The sequence below is a fragment of the Aythya fuligula genome, chromosome 1 (assembly GCF_009819795.1).
Source record: "Aythya fuligula isolate bAytFul2 chromosome 1, bAytFul2.pri, whole genome shotgun sequence".
Classification (NCBI taxonomy): domain Eukaryota; kingdom Metazoa; phylum Chordata; class Aves; order Anseriformes; family Anatidae; genus Aythya; species Aythya fuligula.
Window position 1 is genome coordinate 9,757,257 of NC_045559.1, and position 16,290 is coordinate 9,773,546.

A 16,290-nucleotide genomic window follows, 5' to 3' on the forward strand; every position below is an offset into this window, starting at 1 on the left:
CTGCTTTTTTTTTTTTTTTTTTTTTTTTTATAGATTGGCCTTTTTAACTCCAAGTCAGTATAATAGCCTATCATCTAGCTTCTCTTGTGGGTGTGTAGTGATTCACATCATATCTTTGTGCCTGTCATAACATAATGAGGTTTCCACTTGTCTTTACTTTTTTGGCTTTACTTGCTCCTCTTTTATACCTCTATTTGCTGCTGAAATTTTCCAGCAATGATAGGAATGATTATTATGTGAATGATTATTATGACCCAAACCATTGGAGTAAGACTTACCTAAAGATTAAGGATCAGCCTCTTCTAGTCTTTAACCCAAGTAAAGAACTAGCCTGCTGAGACTCAGATTCCATAACTTCAACCTTTTTTTTTTTTTTTTTTTTTTTTTAAACTCTGTGTGGAAAGTGCTTCTTAAACAATGCTCTACAACTGTTGTTTTCAACAGCTTTTTTTTTTTTTTTCTGATGTGGCTATGCCAGTCCGAAAGATAAATGATTGCAATGGTGATCAAATGCTGAAATTCAGGCTTCAAGTGTATATAGCCTTGCATTATGCCAGTGACCCTGTTAGGTTGTCTCTTAGTACTTGTGTGTGTTTTTTTCCATGTCTTGTTAACTGAATGTTTTCATCTGTACTTGTATTTTAACATTAGTGATTATCCAGTCTTACCTGAGAGACTGATCATTATTTTCTATTTTAAATAGTCCCCCTCCCACCTCCCGCAAGTAAATTATTATTAATATTATTATATTTTTGAATGTTATATTCTCTTGGTTCCACACAGAGTTTGGGATGCTTAGGACCTATAGAATAATATACAATTTAGAAATATAGAATAATATTTAGAAATACAGAATAATTCCATCCGATTTCAATTGCCTGTCTTAAAAAAAAAAATGTTTAGCAGTTTTAGCTGAAACATGCACAGTTAATTTGGAAGCTTATTCTAGTTGTCCTAGCTGCATTGAATGATCCTGCAACTGTGTCAGATGTCCACTCGCTAAGGTATTATTCCACATCATCTGAAAGGAATAGGTGAAAACTTGAGCCATCTAATACAATCATTTTTATTTTGAGTACATCACTGTGGTTTTTTACTTGTTTTCATTTCATAAAGTTGTTCATAACATACAGTAGCAAGAAAGAAAGGTGTGTTTTTGAAAAAATGCTAAGTCCTTACTGAGTATCTAAAATGTATTTGTGGTGTACTTTCCAGAAGAAAATTGTATTTTTGTTAATACCATCACAAGTCATTTGAAAAAAAGACCACCAGGACTATGTTTAAGTTTGTACATATCTTGCCTGTAGATACAGAGATCTGTCTTGTAATTGTTTAGTAATTGTAGTTCTCTTCAAAATTGTTTATACTGATGAATGGTAATAACACATGCCTTTAATGTCATAACTATAAAAACTATTTTAGAGAACTAGACCAACAGTCTTTCTGTTAAACTTCTGCTTAATTACAAAGCAAGCTTTGATTTGGCTATAATACTCACTTAAATGAATAAAGATGAGTTCTGTGAATCAGGGCCAAAGTGAGGAGGAACATAGAGCAAAGAAAGGAATTAGGTGAGGGATGGCTAAACTGTTTTGTTTGTTGAATTTGGATTAATGCTGATTTTTATGGTTTAAAAATAAGAAAACACTTGTCAATTAAAGACTTTTTTTTTTTTTTCCCCTTAGAATTTCTCATTCTCCAGTTTAACTAAATTCTTTTGATGTCAGTCTGCAATTGGTTGTAAAATAGCTGTAGAAAAGAAGGCTTCAATCTTCAACTACCTAAAACTAAAGGGATTAAATCCTGGCTTTTGAAAGAGGTAACATTTCTCAAGAAGCTTGTCTTTTCAAGGCTTTTTCTTCCACTATTTAAGCACACTCAGTCTCCATTGCTTAGAAACATTGCTATGTATAAAGGCAAGACAAATCTAGTCTTGAGAGTACACCAGCAGCCTTGCAGAATCACTTAGATTTTTTATTCAGTGTATTCATGGTTGTAATCTCATTTGAAGTCCTAACATCAGATTAGGTGGAAATTTATGGATCACATTATTCTCATAAAAGTGAAAGCTGAAGGAGAACTCCACTGCAATAAGAGTTGACAGTTATTTACTCTTGTTAATTTCCAAGCTCATTTTTTATAAATCTTTTTTTTTTTTTTTTTTCTTTAATTTTCACACTTTAAGGTTTGGCTATGGTACCAAGTTTCCTGACCTGTTTTAATTTATTAAAACTGTTAAGTACTGTTGAGCCTTTTTTTCCCATCACTTTTTACATGGCTTGATTGAAGCATTCCGACACTTGCAGACATGAATGCTGGAAGTGGACCAGACTGCTACTATATAGTTGGAATTATTTCACTTAGCAAGCAATAGTTCAGATAAACCTAGAATGCTTGTCTAAAATGCAAAAAATAGAACTGCATGTAGACCTACCTATCTGCTAATGAAACTGCTATTTTATTTTATTTTTATTTTATTGCAAAAATGCAAAATACTTGATGGAATTAAATTATTGTTGGAATTTTGTAAATTGTCATCATCATGAATAAGTTAACTAGCATTTACTGTGTCAGTGGAGACATGCCTGCTCCCTTTATTGGGTAGCATGTTAAGGTTGTAAACTTCTCACTCTTAAGGCCAAGAATTTTACAAGGAGTGGGGAAGAGTAAATGTAGGTATGGAAAGATGGAAAGAGTTTGTCCTTAACAAGCACTACATGTGGAAAATTTTAATTTTCCAAAAAAGTTCAGATACAAGATGGAGAGAAAATCACATGTTGTGAGAATTGTAATTGCAGAAATGGCTACTGCTTAGCTTTATCCTTTTATGTTGCTATTACTAGATATGCAATAAAAACTAAACATATTCATCATATCAGAATACTATTGTAATATTAATTACATTGTTAATATTACATGCTAATTAACATGTAATATTAATTACATGTTAATATTACATTGTAATATTAACAGTGCAAAATACAGTGCTCAGTGCACTGTATATAATTCTATAGCTTTTGATAAAATTCTTAACTAAAAAAAATATAAATATATTGCACAGTTCTGTTTATGGATTAGAATTAAATTAAGAAGTGATTGTTTATTTTGCCCTGAATGTCCAAAAATAAATGTAATATCTGGAAAAATAAAATCATAGCTAACTGGGTCTCTCAAACTGAAAACTGAAAATTGTATAGTTGCAACACTGTTGTGGCGCTAAGAGAACACCCTATCTTCCAGCAAAATCACAATGATAACACTGAATAGAATATTTTAATACATCCTTTAGCAATAGCACTTCCTACAATATGATTTCCTCAAGCTGCAGCTGAGTATAGCAACAACTAGAATATTGTGCCATGTTTAAAGACATGGTCTTGATTTTAGTTCCTACATTTTTAGCCTTATTTTCTTGTGTATGAAAACAAAACAAAATGTTGTTATTAGAAAATTAGGAAACATTTCTATGTAATTTTATTGGAGAGAGGGTTTTTATTGATAGGCAATGCAAATTTCTGGGGTCATGCTAGGAGGAAGCACCTTGATAGTTCTACTTGAAAAACAAAACCAAAAAACCCTTCAAGCTTATTCTATCAACTGGCATGTTTCAACTGGTTGAAAATTCTTATGTTTGATAAGTGGTGAAGTAAATACTTTCACCAAAAAGAGGAGTTTAAATTCCTGCTGCATATTGAATTCTATATATATCAAAATTTTGTGCAAATAGCCAGAACACAAGTGCATAAATATTTTGTAGTATGTGTGTGTGTGAGTTGGTCTTTGATCTGCTCATTTTCCAATAAAATTGTTATTTTCAGTCTTTGTCTCCAAATGTTTGTATCCCAAGGGACAGAGTGAAAAGTTAGTCATTTGGATGTAGGTATAATAAGAAGTTGTAGCTTTGAGTTCTTCAGCTTTTTGAAGAGAAAATTATATGGTTAAACATGGTTATTGTATTAGATTATTTTCTAAAGAGTAAATCATGTTATTTATTTATTTGAATATTTACATAAGCCTTTATAAAACAATACTTTTAATTTAAATACTTTTTACATTACATGCACTCACACTCTGTGTAATAAATCTTGGTCTTGCAAACACTTAAGCACCTGAGGAACTTCAGTGTTATCTAAGCACTTCCAGAGGCACAGATACAGGTTATTTTTTTTCCCCTAATACTCTGCATTATTTTATTTTATTTATTTATTTATTTTTTTCTGCAGACATCCTGAGCTTGATACAAGCCACCATCCCAGACAGCCAAGCAAGCCTCCAGATCCAGGACCAGGTTTAAGTAAAAGCAGAACAGTAGATGTGCTGAAGACAGAACAACGGGCACCTGGACGGAGCCCTTCTTCTATTAGTCTAAGGGAATCAAAGTCCAGGACTGATTTTAAAGAAGATCAGAAGCCAAGTATGATGCCCAGTTTTCTCTCAGAAGCCAATCCATTGAGTGCAGTCACTTCAGTTGTGAACAAATTCAATCCTTTTGATTTGATATCAGATTCAGATACAGCCCATGAAGAAGTCGGTAGGAAACAAAAGGTTATCCAGAAAGAGCAGGGGAAACCTGAGGAGCAGAGGGGCAGTGCAAAACTTCCAGCTCAGCAACAGTCTCCAAAGCCAGTGCAGCCACAAGGACATGTCAAACCTACCCCTCAGCAAAGTGAGTCTTCCAAAGCAGTGCCTCAGCAGCAGCAAACTGGTGAGCCAAAGCAAATTCAGAAACCAGGCCCTGGTCACCCAGCAGACTCTAAGCTAGAACAAGTGAAACAACCACCCCAGCCACGAGGACCACAAAAATCTCAACCCCAACAGTCAGAACCAACAAAGCCTGTTCAGCAACAAACTTCTGCAAAACCTTCAGCGGGCCCAGCAAAACCATTACCACAGCAGCCAGACAGTGCTCGAACATCATCCCAAGCACCACCTCCTGCAAAACCATCATCACAGCAGCTGGGACCTGTAAAACAATCATCTCAACAGCCGGCAAGGCAAGGAAGTCCTGTCAAGCCATCTTCCCAGCAAGCAGGGCCTCCGAAACAGCCTTCTCAGCAACCTGGACCTGAAAAGCCATCTGCTCAGCAAACGGGACCTGCAAAGCAACCACCGCAGCCTGGACCTGGGAAGCCACCTCTGCAGCAGGCTGGGCCTGTAAAACAAGCACCACCACAGTCTGGGCCTACAAAACCACCACCTCAGACTGCGGGGGCCACAAAGCCCCCAGCACAACAGCCAGGATTTACAAAACCAGCAGGCCAGCAACCAGGGCCTGAAAAACCCTCACAGCAAAAGCAAGCCAGTGCAACCCAACCTGCTGAATCTGCCCCAAAGAAAACCTTTTGTCCTCTTTGCACTACCACTGAACTGTTGCTGCACACTCCAGAAAAGGCCAATTACAATACATGCACGCAGTGTCATACTGTAGTCTGCAGTCTGTGTGGATTTAATCCTAATCCTCACATAACAGAGGTGAGTAGCTTTTAAACTGATATTTGTTACCAGAGGACAAAAGTTTAACTTCATTATGCTGAAACATCAGATTTGTTTCGAAGTACTATCATGATCATTTAAGGCCTTAACAAGTTCAGAGAAAAAAATCATTCTGTGTAGGAAAATACCTGCAAGTAAGAGGGGATTTAGGGGAAAAAGAAGGTGGTGGTTCTCTGTACAGTCTTCAAAATTGTTCTCTTGTTTCTTCATATAAAAAGGGGAACACCATTGTGACTATTTTGCTCTTTTCCCTGATTTTAAGTACTCATTTGCCATGTTTATAATCAGACCACAATGGTCACATGCTATCACATTTATAAACGCATAAAATATGCTGCTACAAGAGCTAAGTAAACAAACAAATATGGAAAAGACAGTGTTCATAGCTCCACTGTGGGTTTTGGAAAAGGATTTGGGGTGGACTTGCTTCGTAACTGTGTCAGCATTCGTTAGCTGAAAGCCTGAGTCATGAGTTTTGACTTGGTGATACTCAGGTTATTTCATTCTTGTGGGATGCTAAGAGAGATCTCTGTGGACTGTTTCTAACCTTGATCACCATTCTTGCTGTAATTATATAACATAGAAATTGCATAGAAAGTAATATTAGGACATCAAATGAACCTACCTTAACCTGATGTTTGCATTGGCCTTATATATATGCCTGCACATATATGTATACTTTATTTGCTCTGTATGGAAATAAGGCTTCATATGAATGTCTAATCTCTTCTTATTGCTTGAACAGCTGCTTATACATCCTGATACTCTAATTCTAAATTTGCAATGTAGGAGTGTTGTTTTTTTCTTTTTTCCTTTTTTTCCCAATAAAAACACTTTAATCAATTTATAGAAATTCAAGCATAGCAGACCTGGCACCAAAGACTGGCTAGTAATAAAGCAGAGAGGAAGGGGATTTTGAAAGCTTATTTTTATCTTGTTTTGGTATTAGTTTAGCTGAACAGAGCAGAGATATCAATAGGAAGAAATATAGACTGGTACTTTATTTGGAATCTGTCAAATAACCCTAGATATAAAATTGCAGAATCAAAGCATTGCTAAGGTTGTTAGGTGCATCTGGAGGTCATGTAGTCCAGCTTCCTGCTCAAAGCAGGGTCATCTAAAGCAGGTTGCTCAGGACTGTGTCCAGTTCTGAATGTCTCCAGGGATGTAGTCTCCACAGTCTATCCATGCAACTTGTTTGCATTGTACTGCAGTGATTTAAGGACATTGTTAGTCATTAGATTGCACATGATTATTAATGATATTTTTAGGCAGTACCTGCTGACAGGCAGGCATCTGACAATTATTTGTTGATTTATTGTTAAAATTGTCAAAGTTAAACCTGAAGGACTTGCAGTTGCAAGTATTTGCAACTTTTTGCAAGTATTTGTAAGTATTTGTAAGACATTGGATCATTTAGCAGTGTGTTCTTTTGTTTGAATCTAGGGAAAGTCAGGCTTGAGATAAATTGGCATTAATGCTTCTGGATCTATAGGACTAGAAGTGGATTGACTTAAACAGCCATGTGCAGAAATTTTGGAGCATCTGCAACTAGACAGGTGTTCACAGTTTATATTATTAGGGCGTATGCAGGGAAAAAAATAATGTATCTTATTTAAAATCTGAAGATCTACTGTCATATTTCCAATATTTCATTCTGGATAGCTTAGGGTAGAAAAAAAAAAAAAAGTCAGTGACATATAATGGATAAGTAATGTGATGGATTGTTGTTAAAGTCAGAGGAACGTTTGTAAGAAAACTTTACCTTCAAGTTCTGACAATGTTTTTAGACCAGAATCTCTTACATTTATTTGTGAGTGCTGAGTCCTATTTCCTTAGTGATTTGCTGGAGCTTTTTCTTCTCTTTAGAGCTCCAAGTTCAACTTTGTTTAAAACTTCCGATATTCTGTGGAAATGGTTGACAACTTCGTTGTGTTCAAATTAAGTGGATTTTAAGAGAGAGAAAGAAAGCATGTTTATGTAGGAAGGTTTCAAAGTAGTTGGAAATTCTGTGGAACTACTAGTTTTTGAAGAGGGTAGTCTCTAAGTGTGAAATTCAGGACTTTAAGACAATAAATACAGCTGCATTAAAGACTAACTGATTACATACATATGTAAAAGCAAATTTGAATTTCTTATTACGCATTGAAGTAAACACAGGATATGCGTTTATTTCATGATGAAATCATTTCAGTAAATGAAGGTATTGGGCATCTAATTTATTCAGCTATTAGTTCTAATCTCCTAACTCCCACTCAGGCTTTTCTGATTTGCTCAGCTTTGCACCACCAGCTGTCTTGCTGAAACTTCATTGTGGGTGTCCTGCTCTGATCTGCAGTGAAGTGCAATGAAATCACATCTGACTATTACTGAACAGTTGGAGCAAAGTAATAGAACCTTTTCTGGCACGTAAGAAAATTTGACTTGCTCCATGTGCAAAGGTTTCCACTTGAGTTATTCTCAATTGTTCCTTCCAGCTTCCCTTCATTTTAATATTAAGATTATTTAAAAGTTTTTAGTTAGTCTTTCATAATAATTTACACTTTTCTTCCTGTCTAGCACAAAACTGATGGCTTTTATTTTAGCTGTCAGTTCTCTTGATTATGTTGCAAGCTTTTTCTTTTGGTTTCTTAGTTCAAGTCCTTATAAACTGTTACTGAACAAAAGTCTTTCTGTTAGGCATGCAATTACTGACTTTATCTTCACCTCTTACTGTTAGACTTTCTCCTTTTTGAAAAATTTAATGATTCTGTAATCCTGTGTTGTTGCCTTTGCCATGCCTGTTATAGCCTGTATTTTTATTGATTATGTTAAAATATGTACCTATCTGAACGCAGTACTTCCAAGTAGAGGTGGGGAGAGTTAAAGGCATTTCTTTAGAAAAGGATTTTGTTCTCTGACATTTTACCCTGTACAGCTGTTTGAACTACCTTCTTAAGAAACTCTTTAGCATCTTCTTACAAGTTTCTTACAGGAAAGTTCAGTCTTCATAACCAGCACAGTGGTTATGATCTTTCCCAGTGTAGATATTCCTAAATTTCTATATTCTATATTTCTAGTTGATTCTGGAAGGAATATAGCAGGGTTTACAGACTGTCTCAGAAAGTGTTGTAAAACCATTACATGTTACATGTAAAACACATTACATGTGCTGTAAAACCATTATGGAAAGTGCAGGATTTTTTATTTTATTTGTATTATCTTTTTCATTTGGACTTCCATTTAAAATGTAGTAGTGCATACACTGGGTCTGGTTTTAGTCACTAGAGAGAACTGTGTAACTACCAGCAGAAAGTGATACTTCACTGCCACAAGGTCAGGCCCCTGGAACTGTTTCTCTGAACCATCTGACATTGCTGCCCCCCTGGAGAAAGGGGATAGTCTGTATCCTGGTTTTGCACCGCAGTCCAGAGAGGTAGCACACCATACAAAACGTGTTTGGTAACATATGTCTCTCTAATCTGTCTAGGTATTCGTATCTCACTCATCACCCGTGCACATGAGTGCCTAGCAATAGTTGCATAAAGTACTGGGAAAAATATAAACAGGTTTGACTGATACTCTGTTCTGTTTTTCTTTCACTTAAATCAGAAACTTGTAGCAGCTGTGTATTTACATTATCACATGATGTTTTTTCTTTTTTTCTCTCTCCCTATTTTTTTTTTAATTTTCTTTTGCTAAAAACATTCCCATCAACTCTGAGCATCAGAAGCCAGCACTATCCCAAAAGAGATTCATCTGTGTTGGTTCAGTTCATCTGAATTTGAGTAGGTTTTCTTAAATGGGCATATACATCTGAGGAACTATTCATTTGGTTCCACGTTTATGTGTGTGTATGTTTTTTGTTGTTGTTTTTGTTTTAATGAAGTTAGATTAAAAAAAAAACACAAGTTAAATCTAAGTGATCAATGCATATGTTTGATAGCTTATTTATGATGTGCATCTGTAAAGTTGGTGTTGCAGTGGAGTTTCAAAGCTATTAATGTTGGAACCTTGGTTGTATGGGAGCTCTCCACCAGGAGACCCTTGATGCATATGTGTGCAGGGTGCCTGTCTTCTAGGCGGTTTTTAGAGGGATTATTTTTCATACAATGTACCTATCTCAGTAGGTGTTTCACCCGCTGTTTCAACATGCTGTTGAGAGATCATATAAAATTAGTTTTGAACGAAGGTGTAATTTTTTGCTTACATCCTTGCTGGAAATTCCACTTTCAGATAACATGAAGGCGTGTATACAGGTGTAGGAATTGTTTACTTGCCCAAAGATCTGCTGGATGGAGGAAGGTGAACTCTCTAAAACCAATTTTATTGGTTCTGTCTATCTTTGAAATAACATGTCTGCATTAAAGTTGACTTAATAGACAATGGAAGAGAGAGCAGGGGGAAAGGGTTACGTCTCCCAAAGTGGAGTGTGTAATATCAGATCAAGTAGAATGTTTTACTGGACCTTTTACCACCGGCTTCAAAAGAAAAACTTTCAACCTTTTTTATTTTTTTAACCCAATCTGAAAATATTGTCTTTTTTTTTTTTTTGTCTTTTTTTTTTTTTTTTTTTTCCTGTCTTGGGTGAATGGAGAATGGTGATGGTGTCAATTTTTTTCTTCTAACACTAGAGCTAGGGAAATTTCCTGATCAGTTGCTCTAGGTATGATTCTTGATTTCTGCTCTTTCTTTCTGAATCCATTTTTATGTACAACTCTATCACAACCATTGATAACTTAGCAGTATTTAACAGATAACAGAATTTAGTTCAGATGCTCATAATGATTTTCAGTATTTGTAATTGTTAATGTATTAATTGTTAATGTATTAATGTGCTACATCTCCAAGTATCCTAAACAGTAGCAAATGCTTGGACATGAAATATTTTCAGTAACTAAAGAGAATTTAAGCAGTCAGAAGGGCATTAATTTTCATTGGTTATTATCATTATTATTAGCTTGCTTATGGAAAGGAATAGAAAATAATTTAAAATAGTACTTTTGGTGGATGGAAGATGACTATAATTCCTGTGGTGAATCCAGACAAATTTTGCTTATCGCTGTGGATAGTGATGTGTCACAAAATAGATTTTTAATACCAGGAAAAATAGCTTTGAAAGTGCCTGCCCTATATAAACTTAGCCTGGAGGGATATTTAGATTTAAATAAATAAATCAAAATAAACGAGATGGGGGAAAGGACTTGAGTCTAACCATCAGCTGTTATAATCATGAGGTGTAAAGAAAGAAAAGTTAAAATCAGTGCCTTGTTTTTTGTATTTTTACTTTCTCAAAAGCATTCAATTATCCACGCTTAATTATGACAAAGAAAACTTAGAGATATTCTGAAAAAAGAATAGAGATCAGTCTGGTTTCACACTGATCAGATTCAGACAAGCCTTGTTTAGTTAGTTGTCTTTTAAAGATGATCAAAGCTTGTAATATTTTTGAGTGAAATACTTGTGTTGGTTCAAAGAGTACCTGGGGTGTTCCAGCTGTACTAATGCTGCAAGTTGTATGGAGGTGGAGATTATTCACAATTTTGGGAATGATTTTTTTTCTTTATTTTTGCCCCTAGTACTGAATGCTGTTTTTCTCTGTGAAATATTCTAAAACACAATCCTGTGACTTTTTCTTTTTTTTTCTCCAGAGGAAGATGGCTTGCCTGCATTGTTGCTTTACATTTATGATTAGATATATTAATGATATTGATGCCCTGTGTTTGTTTGTTTGTTTGTTTGTTTTTTCTTTTAAGAAAGGGTTATGGGAAAGTGGGAAGAAGCACACAGCTATACATGACAAATAATTTATCCGTGATTTAATTGAGCAATATTCTACAATATGTTGGAGTGCTGTATCAATAGCCCAGAAAACTGTCCTGTCCGGTTTTTAACACGAGTAAATAATAAATTAATCTGCATAGCTAAAGATGTCAACTGCAGGGAGCCATCTGCGCCAGTATTGCTGTTGCTCAGCAACTGTAATTTACTACTATGTTAGGCCACGTGATGTGGGGCTGCTGTTTGCTGGGGAATCAGTGGGCAGGATGTGTGGCCCAGCCCTGCTCCCAGCACACAGCATAAGCCCTGCTCAGATCCCAGCCATGCTCGGGCAAGCTCTGTGCAGCACAGATGAACCTTCTTAACCTTTTCTTTCCTGCACTCGTGAATTGCCCTTCTGCTTTTTGTTTGTCGTGTATGCATTTCTAGAATGTTGAATCTAGATGCAATTAAGGAAAGCAATCTGTGATGCGTGATGCAGTGCACTGAGCTGTTTCAAATTCTTTTTCCTTTCATGAGGCAGCTTAAACACATACTTGGATGTTAACATTCACTTTCAGAGATTCCAAAATACTGACATTCAAAAAAATAAAAATAAAAAATGAGGGGTACAGGGGGGGGATTGTTCACTCTTTTAGTTTATGATTCTAATTGTATAAGCCATAGAATAATAGCTCCCCAAACACCTATACAAGCTATAGCTTTTTGTATTAGTAATTTAAGCAGAATATGCTAAGCCTGTGGTAAGTACATAATACAATTCATCTAGTAATGCATTTTAGTAGTTTTAAAACACCTTTGATATATAAGTAGCATTTAAAAACAGTTAAGATGGCTATTTAAAAAGTTTGCTCGAACACTGGTTTAGTTGTGAGCTACAATGGTTGCATCCATGGCTTCAGTTTATGAAATTGATATCTGGGGAATGTGCTGCTGACAAGAATCTAGCATTGTTTTTGTAAGCATCCTGAGTCAGCGTTTCCTGATAAACTCCCCAGTCACCTTTCACAGCTGATGTCTGCAAGGAAAATAAATATTTATTTTGTAGTGATAAACTCTTTGCCTCAAATGAAGATCACTTGCACAGTGTGTGCAATAGCTACCTTTGTTTCACTGTGATTACTTCAAATAGCTGAGATGTTATTCAAGGAGAGATGGTATCAAAGGAAAAGTTGGTCTCTAGTTTTGCCTAGGCTTTAGAAGACCCTTCCAGTTGTATGTTGAAAAAAACAAATTTAGTTTGTTCTGTGGTAGCTGTTCTTTTTTGTTCATAACAGGAATTTCTTGGCTAGTTTCTTCTCTGTTACAGTATTCTACCACCTTACTTGAAGCTGCATAAAATCATGGACTCAGGTGTTTTAATTTTTCATGCTTCTCATATCATCTTGGCAGAAATGTCTTCTGAGAGCCAAATCTGGTTTCCTCACTTTCCTTCTTTCTGAAGTTGTCAGGAACCTGATAAGCCAATATGTTTCCAGACTAGAAACAGATCCTTTTGATAAAGCTTTGGGGCAGGGCTGAACAATGTCAGCAAAGTCCCTTTACATCTCTGTGGCAGTATGAAGGCCCTATAAATCTTTATGCTTCTGTGGTGATATAAAGGGATCTTAGTATTTTATGCATATCTTACAGTTCCTTTTTATAGTACCAACTGACTAAACGAGAATGAGACCCGTTGCCTCAGAATGCAGCTCTGTTCTGTGAAAGGACTGTTAAAATGGCTTCAAGAGCTTCATTTGCATTGTGTGCCAGTACATTTTCTATGAAATATGTTCAATCTGCAAGTCCAAGTTTCTTTCTCATTGCACATCTGGAATCTTAGAATTGAGCTGAATTCTATTCCTCCCCTACATCACCTGCAAGAGAAATTGAACATGCCCATCGATGCAGTAGCTCTCTAACAGTTTTCACATTGCTTTTGATGGACGTGCATGGTTAGAAGACATCTGAACACTTTCACAGAAAGGACTAGGCTCCATATTGCTTTCAGTTGTGTTGGCTTTGTTTGGGATAAGGAGAACTGAAGAGTAATTCACATTTGTTATTGAAGTCAACTGTTAGATTCTGAATGTATAAAGAAACGTGAGCTATAGAACATGGTGCCATACTTTTAATTTTCTTCAATATAATTCTCCATGGATGTTGTTACTAAAATGTCATGAATAAAATAATTTGGTGCTCCCAACTAGTGGAAACTTTTTTTTTTTAGATGTTACAGACGATAATGCATAAAATATATTTTAATTCCTTGTACATTATGAGGGCACATAGCTACTGTATCACTGAGTGGGAAGGCAAGGTAGAGCTTCCTGTATTTGGTGTTTGGAATCTGAACAAAAGTGCTATGTTAAGTCTGTCACATCTCCAGTCCTAGTCAAGGTACTTGACAGCATGGCTTGCAGGGTGAAGAAAATCACTAATAGATTTCTTCTGGAAAGTTGACACCCCATTTAGCAGTCTAAAAATAGACAGATCAGGATCCTCAAAAACAAGAATCTCCTTTACAAGGGAACTAAAAAAGCTCATGTGGTTGTTTTGCCTTGGAAAGTCTTTTAATTTTAGGTAAAGAGACTTATGAAGGAACTGCTATCCAGTAAGACCTGTAAGGATAGACGAACATTGGTATTTTAGGTATCTACAGTAACAGTAATTTTTGCATCATCCATAATAACATATAAAGGCAATCTATTTAACAGAAGCCTATTTCTGTCTTTCCTAAGCCTGTAGAAAATCTCTGTCTTTGCAGTAGAAAGAAGAACAGGCCAATGTTTATTACAAAAATGCACCATGTAGTGCACTTCATTTTGGACTCCTGCAGCTCCAATCACAGAACTAAAGTTTGTACGGTTTTGTATGTTTGGAGATGATGTGTGTAAGCTATAATAAACGGAGGGTTTTAGCACTTAATTTCTCCCACTAAGGTGCATGGGAGGAATTTTATGTCTAAAACAGAAAGATTTAAAAAATAATACAGTAAAGTAAAGCTTCCTACATTTTCCATTTGGAAGTGTAACTGTAGGAGTAGCAAATTCATTTTTAGCTTTAAAGGCTTCAGTTAATATTGAGTTTGTGTATGTAGAAGTGTACATATATATATATATATTTAAGATAAGGAAAAAACTACATATGAGAGATTTCAAGTTTTGTCACCAGTACAAGTTGTGTTGAAAACTGTAGTACAAAACTGACTTTTGTTTAAACTTCAGATTGGTACTACAGTCAGACTGGACCAGCTATATTTTGAAGACAAGCTTAAATGCTTATAAATGCATCTGGAGTCTAAACATCTTAAACATATGAAGTATCCAGACTACTTATTGTATAGCCCAGCTCAACCCTACAGCTATTTTTGGGGCCTCACAGTGGCTTCAAATCAAATTTACTGGAAGATTTGCATAGCATCTGAGTGGGAGCAGATAGGTACCTGTTAATCCATGGTTCCACTGCAAAATGACGGGCAAGAATGCACTCCATATCCTTAATACTTGGGAATGATTGCTTGTCTTACTTTAGAGTGCAGCACTTTCACTTAAAGCATACAAACAAACAAAACAAACAAACAAACAAGCAAACAAAAAAACAAACACAGAAGCAGGAGAACAAAGATGGCTCTAAGCACCTCATGTCATTGGATTCTTTCCTTAAATACAGGAGCAGTGAAAAATGCATTGTCCAAATGTCTGTAAAAGTTCTGTGGTTAGTGGGAAAAGGCATTCCTCACTTAGGCCCGTTAAAAAGTTCCCCACAGATCTTTCTGCTCTATGGAGGAGATTTCCGCTGTGTAAGAAATCTGAGTCACCTTGCCAAAGCCAGACCACTGTGACAGCCAAGACAGTTGTTCAGAGTATGTGGCTTAAATCTTTTCTTTGATTAAACCTCCACCTTTAAGAAAACCCTTAAGAATTCATCCAGAAACAATCAGATCATCAAGATCTATATAATTAAGTTAGATTACTAATATCTAAAATCAGGCCTCATAATTAAGATGTACTTAGTACATCTGAAATCATCTCTTGGACAGGGAACATGTATGGGAACTGACCATCAAAAAACACGGTAGTTGGGCTAAATGTCATAATGTCATCTTTGCTCAGGTCCTCTGCGCAGTTGTGAGCTTAATTTCTTCAGTAATTCAGAGCAGAGTTTAAACAACTGTTCCAATTTTGTTTCAGTTGGTTTCATTTTTAACAGCCATTTGCTATCTGGGTTGCAAGTAGATGAGAGCAATGTTTAAACAATCAAAAAAAAAAAAAAAAAAAAAAAAAACAGCACTGAAAATGGAAGATAAAAGCAGTATTATTATGAATAGTAACTTGATTACTGTAAACTTACAGCTGGGGCCAAAATTGTGCATCTCTTTGTTAATCTGTTAGTAATAGTGAGCTTATATTCATAGACTGTGTATATGCCATGTTTATCAGAATAATCAGAATAACTGTTTTAGGGAACTGTGTCCAACAGTTCTGTTAATTTTTTGCTGCTGAAAAATACCAGTCTGGTGAGGTACAGCAAAATTATGGATTCACTGCCTCATTCAATGACATCGGAGATTTTTTCTTCCAATGAACTCTGATATTACATAGACAAAATCTTTATTTATATATATCATCTCCAGATTCATCCCGTGGTATGGTAGAGATTTCACACCTGACTAGGGAAAAGGATCCAGAAATCTCCCTAGAGGAAAAGACCTGAATCTTATATTCTGTGTCCTCTTAATTGCAGCTTCCCTCAGTTCCAGTGGTGCATTCAAATGCCATAGCTGGTACCCTGCATTTCACATGCAGACTAAAGAACAGAAGTAGAGCTACAGACAAACAGTTTAGGTATGTACTTACAGGTGCAGGCCCGTGGGACTCCATGCCATATTGAAAGGCATTTTTTCTGCATATAAATTTTCCTTTAGCAATGGAAAATGTGGAAAATAGCATGTGATGCTTCCTGGCCACGCATTGCTTTAACCTGTTTGATAATTTCTCAGATTGTGAGGCTCTTCAAAAACAAAGGAAGGGATGGCTGATTAGAACATTTTTTTTT

The 16,290-nt window shown here is 35.8% G+C and overlaps 1 protein-coding gene across 5 annotated transcripts in view; it reads left to right on the plus strand.

Annotated features, from left to right (window-relative positions):
- Nucleotides 1–16,290, plus strand: part of PCLO (piccolo presynaptic cytomatrix protein) — a 365,900-nt gene that overhangs the window by 2,007 nt on the left and 347,603 nt on the right. For all 5 annotated transcript variants that reach the window (XM_032208140.1, XM_032208141.1, XM_032208145.1 and 2 more), the window contains exon 2: nt 4,224–5,472. In XM_032208140.1, coding sequence (XP_032064031.1) covers nt 4,224–5,472 — 1,249 coding nt within the window. The remainder of the gene's footprint in view (nt 1–4,223; nt 5,473–16,290) is intronic.